This window comes from Equus asinus, chromosome 28, assembly GCF_041296235.1.
Source record: "Equus asinus isolate D_3611 breed Donkey chromosome 28, EquAss-T2T_v2, whole genome shotgun sequence".
Taxonomy (NCBI): domain Eukaryota; kingdom Metazoa; phylum Chordata; class Mammalia; order Perissodactyla; family Equidae; genus Equus; species Equus asinus.
This window is the reverse complement of record NC_091817.1, coordinates 17,957,971-17,964,326: the sequence shown is the minus strand read 5'-3', so window position 1 is coordinate 17,964,326 and position 6,356 is coordinate 17,957,971. Positions and strand designations below refer to the sequence as shown.

Here is a 6,356-nt window from a genome sequence, read left to right as displayed (position 1 = left end):
TGACCGCCCAAGACATGTCACCACAGTGAGGCAGAATTTGTAAAACCCCATTCTACAAATACTAGCAAAGGAAGGTTATGATTTATGGATATGGATGGACTATAATATTTAAATGACACATTTCTGATATATTCACAAAATCTTTATAGAAAGTATTAAAACTCAAAAAAGAAAAAAGACAGGAGTCAAATACAGAGATGAAATGTACAAAACAAATGAGCAGGCAAACTAAAAGTTCTTGAAAGTATTTTACTTCAGATTGAAAAATGAACAGCTTCCAGACTGTTCATTGCAAGATACACAGTATTCACGAATACAATGCTGGTCATTTGAGGAAATGTACACACCTCAATTTCTCCTTCATGCTTTTTCTTTTAGAAAGATACTGTTTACCAAAAAGAAACTTCAGCAGTACAGGAAAAACTATTTTCCCAATAAATTTACGAAAACCTAAGATTCCCAATGGAATCAAGATTATCTTCCCGCTACCACCACCTTAATATAATCACATGCTTATTGGAACACTAATATCCGCACCCTAAGAGTACATTTATTTTCAACGATGAGGGTGATTCTTTAAAGAAAGAAACTTCAGTGTGTAAATGTAGCATGGATCTCTGTAAGTGCTAAGTGTCTGAAACAGGCAGCTAATACTGGAGTTAATATTATCTTATACGTAACTGTTCCCTTAGCAGGAAACCTAAGTCTACACATTCACAACAGTCCTAGGAAATAAATACTGTGATTATGCACAATGTCATGACGAACCAGTTTCAAAAAACAAAAGCTCAACATCTTGATAAAAACTCTGATCAGAATAAAATGTGACTCTCAAATTTAAAACATTGTCAGAATAACATCACATTTAAAATCTTCCATGGTTTACACACGTATTATGAGTCTCCAGTTCTGAAACACATTTTTCCGTGGTGAATTAAAAGACGAACATATTGAAAATTGTCAATTTCAGTGATGACATCAATTTTGGTCTTACTTTAGCATTATTTTCTTTATAAAAAGTTGTACTAAGTGTCCATTAGTGGTCTGATTGGTCTTCAGTATTTCACAAATGTATATAAAAGAAATTCCTAAAAGCGAATAGTACTTTATATGTGTATATATATAAAAAAGAATCTCATCTCAGAAATGGCTGTAATGAACAGAGCCACACACACAGATGCTAAACATAACAGCTTTCACTTTGAAGGAAAGCACTTTCAGAAATGTCACATACATTCTATTATATTAAATATTCCCGACTGAGTTTCAAACTCAACATGTGATGAATAACAGAATAATACATCTCATTTACACTCAAAGCTGACCACAACCAAAATTTACAGTATGATTGAAACAAGCCAATGTTTAAAAAAGTTTTAATTAAAGATAACAATTCCATGAAAGGAGAGGAAAGAATGGGATGACAAGAAGTATTTGGTCTTAATAAGGCAATACAAAATAGATCCATTATCAAAGACCATTTAATTTTTAAAGATCAACAATACCAAAAGCATAAAGGGGAGTATAAGAAAATAGTTTTTTATAAGTATGATTTAATTAAAGCTGTTTACAGTTATTCTCTCCCATAGCAGTTAAGCATGAATTTAAAAAAGAATAAGAGATGAGAACGACAAGCACACGCAGCACACAGGGTTAGAGGAGCCAGCATGCAAAGTCTGGGGAACTTGAGGTTTCACTGCAACAGGAATGGGACCAGGCACAGGTGGCCTTTTTTTCCTACTAGGAGGAAAGAAAAAAAAAAGACTGCAAAGGAAACAAACACAAAGTTATGTAATTGCCCATTGCCCAAGACGACAGCACTATAGAAAACAGGTGCAAGTTAATTCTTAGAGATGACTAGAGATTTTTCAGTGTTTACACAAAAGTACATAGTACATATTATTTTTTACAAAATAAAATAAACGTCATTTGCCACCATAAACCTTTTCTTTAGAGAGGAAAAAATTTTGCAGCAGGTCACGAGGGTTCTATTAAGTCATTTCAATGCTGAGGAAAACAAATTGAGTAACAGAACTAATCACTTCCCTAGAGATGGATGTTAAGATGACAATTCAGATTATTTTTCGAACTAATCCTGAGAAAAATCTGTTTACAATTTAAACAGTAATGTTATGTAAAAAGTATTAACAAATCCACTATTACAAATATCAATTTCCTATATGGTCATCTATATATACACACAATAAAATGGTAAATATATGCAAAAATACTAAAAAACAAAACAAAACAAAACAAAGAAAAACATGCACAGATCACTTTCCCCTTTGAAATCTGGACTTCCTATAAGATATCTTTGTTTTCCTTCCCCACCCCAACGTCTGAAATTGTGTTTTGTTTCTATCACCCTACCCATACTGAATACTATTCCTTATAACTCTGCATAAAGCCAATGAGAAATATATTTATTTTACATTCAAGCTTTAAATCTTAAAATGACCCTGTTGTAGCATATGACTTATCATGAGCAGCCTTTTTTTTTCCCCCTTTTTTGCTTGCTTTTTGTTTTTGCAGTTGTCAGTCTTCATGATCCATTCCGTGGCGAGCTGGGAAAAAACGCAGTTGCTAAATCAACGTCTGAACAGCGTAAGGCTCCGGAGTGCCTCCCAGGAGTCCCTACCCACTGTCCTGAGCATGAGATCATTGCACACAGAAGACAGTCCATCGCACAGCGCCGACTATCTACAGAGGTCTGAGAGGGGGGCGTCCCTCTTGTGTTTCCTCTTTTTGCCATGGTAATACTGATTATTGGATTTGCCTTGATGTTGTTTGTTTGTCATCAAGGAACCATGGCTCGTTTGAATTGTACCTTGGAAGCCTTTGCTGGAAGAACGAAACAGCCTTGCTGATCCATGCTGCAGAAAAGGAAAGCGGTCAGAAAGACATCAGTATTGGGGATTCAAGCGAGCGCTCGCTAAGACCTGACTTGGGAGCGTGATTTCACAACTAGGAATATGCTGACTTATCTAGCAGGCAGAAAATGATGCTACAGGAGTTAACTCTCTTGAGCTATACAACTTTTACATTATTTTTTAATGGAAATGTTCAAAGACATAGACCATTGCTTTGCCTTCTTAACAGAGTATATGGAATGTAAGACCTTTCTTAAGGAACCTGTCAATAACATGCCACATCAAAAACAGCATTACTGGAAGAAGCTGTTAGACACACTGATGTGTGGCTAGGTCAGGGCTAGTCACGGCTGGCCATTCTGGGAGTCAAATCAGACTCGAGGTGACTGACCTGACAGTCAATCTCTACTGCCAAGAGGCTTTCTTCCCCAGAGTCCCCACTGTACTCAGAGGGGGTGAGATGGCCTTAGGCCAGAGCCCAATAGGAAATGGAATCATTTTGATTAATCATGATTAATAAAATTTTAGGAAACTAAAAAAATTAAAACAGAGTAGCTCTGTAGCCTTTTTAAAAGTCAAAGCTGACACTAATTGACTGACCATGGCTGACCACTGCCTGATCATTTCAACACAGGCAACAAGGTACTGAATGTTAAAATATAAAAAAAGGACACATTATTTCCAGATATGCATAATACTGCCATGAGGTCATGCAAAAGCTTCATGTGAGTTTACTTCAAGTCAACGGAAACCTTTTGGTAACTTAATGTGATTTTTTATGCTGAATCTTTAACAAAGTGGGTTGGCTGGGACATCTTATATGGACCAGTCACTAAATTCCCACAAAAGTTTATGTCACAAGGTTGTCTCATAAAGATCCTCAGGACATCCTGTTACTAGAAGCACTGTCATGCTTCTTAAAACAAAAGAGGTTTGGGGCTGGCCTGGTGGCATACAGGTTAAGTCCAGCGCACTCTACTTCAGCAGCCCAGGGATCAAGGGTTCAGATCCTGGGCACTGAGCTACACCACTCATCAAAGCCATACTGTAGTGGCAACCCACATACCAAAAAAAAAAAAAGAAGACTGGCACAGATGTTAGCTCAGGGCCAATCTTCCTCACCAAAAAAAAAAAAAAAAAAAGTTTGTTCTTTAGCCTAGAGTTTTCTTCAAATTCATGATGTATATATATTATTCATGTGTTAAGAAATTCTAAATATTTTGTATTGAACACTGAAAATTAAAAACACAAATTCCACACACCTGAGATTTGTTGGTGCTGTTGGATGTGTTAGTCGTTTGGGTGCTCTGCATTTTCCCAACTGCCTGAGAGGGCTCCAAGGATGCATCTTGTGACCCCACTCGGTTCCCAGTGGACGGACGGCAGAGCAGCTGTTTTGGGGTTTTGCATGGTGTCGCATCAGAATCCTAACACAAGTCACATGAGTGATCACATGATATATTAATAATTTAGATACTCAATATTAAGAAAGGAAAACAATTTTAACTAAGTATTCTCTGGACTAAATTTAAACATTTGGAGTTAAAGGAAGCACACTGAGTAATTTACAAAAATAATGCTTAAGTTTACCTCCAAAACTTTTCCTCCAAACATTTAAAGTGGCTTATTCTATCAGAAGGCTTCTACGCATGACCTTGTTAATCGGCCTCGAAGGAGCTCACAGAGGCCCAAGTTTCTTTGCATTTTCATTTACAGAAAATGAACCATGTATAGTGGAAAGAGCATCTTAAAGAATCAGGACCTAGGTCCCAGCCCCCGATGCAATGTCTTCAATCAAACACAAAAAGACCATTTAAGAAGCTCAACCTCTGAGAGTGTGTGATGACAGCTCAGTGGTCCTTCCAAACAAATGCACTATGTGGCCATGGACTTCCCAGAGACAATGGGCTGCCCCGCCTGCGCCTGGGCTGCTTAGGTCACGACTGTGCGACTTCTCTCCTCAGGGCTATGCTTCACCCTCGCATTCCACCCAGCGTTTCAGAGCCACACACGCTCAGTCCCTAACACTCGCATCTCTGCTTCTGCCCCACCATGTCTGTGACATCTAGCTCAGCATTCTGTCTTTCATAGGTCTGCTCCAGGACCCAAAAAGGCACACAGGTAGATTCTGCATATGAGGATTTATGACTCCATTATGACACATGATCACTGTCAACAAAATAACATTATGTCCCTTATTTAGATTACTTTTGATGTCATATACTTAATAAAATAAAAATTTGAATAATGGGTAAGCCTGTTTTAGATCTCAGTTAAGTAAACTCAAAACTAACCCTATGAGGAAAAGTAACTGTAGGTGTAACTGACACTAAAAATTCAATCAGGATGGAGAGAGAAAGTAAATTAGGGGCTGCCAGGGGACGCGGAAAGGGAGGAATTGTTAGGGACTGCTGAAAGCTTTCCTTTTGGGTGACGGAAACGTTCTGGAATTAGACAGTGGTGATGGCTGTACAGCATGGTGAATATACTAAAAACTACCGAATTGTACATTTTTAAATGGTGAACTTTATGTTATGTAAATTATATCTCAATTTTCAAAAGTTCAATCAAGAAGCTCAAAAACATTATTCTGAGTGGAAGTATACACAAAGGAGTATATGCTATAACGGCTCCATTTACGCCAAATGCTGGAACAGGCAAAACTAATCTATGGTATCAGAAAATCCTAACAGCGCTGTCCTCAGGGTGGGCTTGGGGACCGACAGAAAGCATCAGGAGGGGACTCTCTGCGGTGACGGAAATATTCTATATCTTGTTAGGGTTTTGGGTTACACATGTATATATTTTTTAAAATTTAGTGAATGTACAATTAAGATTTCCTTATATGTCAATTTTACATGAAAAGAAAAAACTAGACAAATATTAAAATCTGGTTAATGAGCACACTACAAGTACTTTGGGGAAGTGTACTAATGACTGCAATTTACTTTGAAATGTACCAAAGAACAAAATGAATTAATGGATAGAGGGATGGATGGCTAGCTATGTGGTAAGCAAGTAAAATGTTAATGGTAGAATCCAGTGGTGTGTGTATGTTTACTAAAATTCTTTCACTTTTGCTGTATGCCAGAAAATTTTAATACAATGTTGAGAAAAAGTACAATCTGAAAGTTATTAAAACTTCCCAGTAACAAATAAGAAAATGAGTTAGCCTTAGCCCTCTAGACAGAGTTATCCCCAGCAACAGATCTCCTAGCATCTAAGGTTAAAAAAGCCATGTTTTCATACTTACCACATCACTAGAGCTGGACTGTGTGGCAGAAGAGGAAGACACTGGACCTGATGAAGAGTTTGAAGAGTGTTTACTAAGAGACTCCGAAGTTTTACTTCTACATTTTCCAAGGGCTTCATTTTCTTCAGATAGATTATTATTACATTTATCTAACTGCTGAGTATCTACTATCAAGGTAACACCATTTCCTGAAAGAGTGGCAAAAGATTGGAAAATGTTTCTTCCCATTAAAC

At 37.3% G+C, this 6,356-nt stretch overlaps 1 protein-coding gene across 3 annotated transcripts in view; it reads right to left on the bottom strand.

Moving 5' to 3' along the window:
* Window positions 1-235: 235 nt before the first annotated feature.
* Window positions 236-6,356, bottom strand: part of TENT4B (terminal nucleotidyltransferase 4B) — a 64,585-nt gene continuing 58,464 nt past the window's right edge. For 2 of the 3 annotated variants that reach the window (XM_070500379.1, XM_070500380.1), the window contains 3 exons: window positions 6,124-6,311; window positions 4,133-4,297; window positions 236-2,873 (listed from right to left, as the gene is read on the bottom strand). In XM_070500379.1, coding sequence (XP_070356480.1) covers window positions 2,697-2,873; window positions 4,133-4,297; window positions 6,124-6,311 — 530 coding nt within the window. In that variant the 3' untranslated portion in view covers window positions 236-2,696. The remainder of the gene's footprint in view (window positions 2,874-4,132; window positions 4,298-6,123; window positions 6,312-6,356) is intronic. The other variant, XM_044761155.2, reaches the window with a different exon arrangement.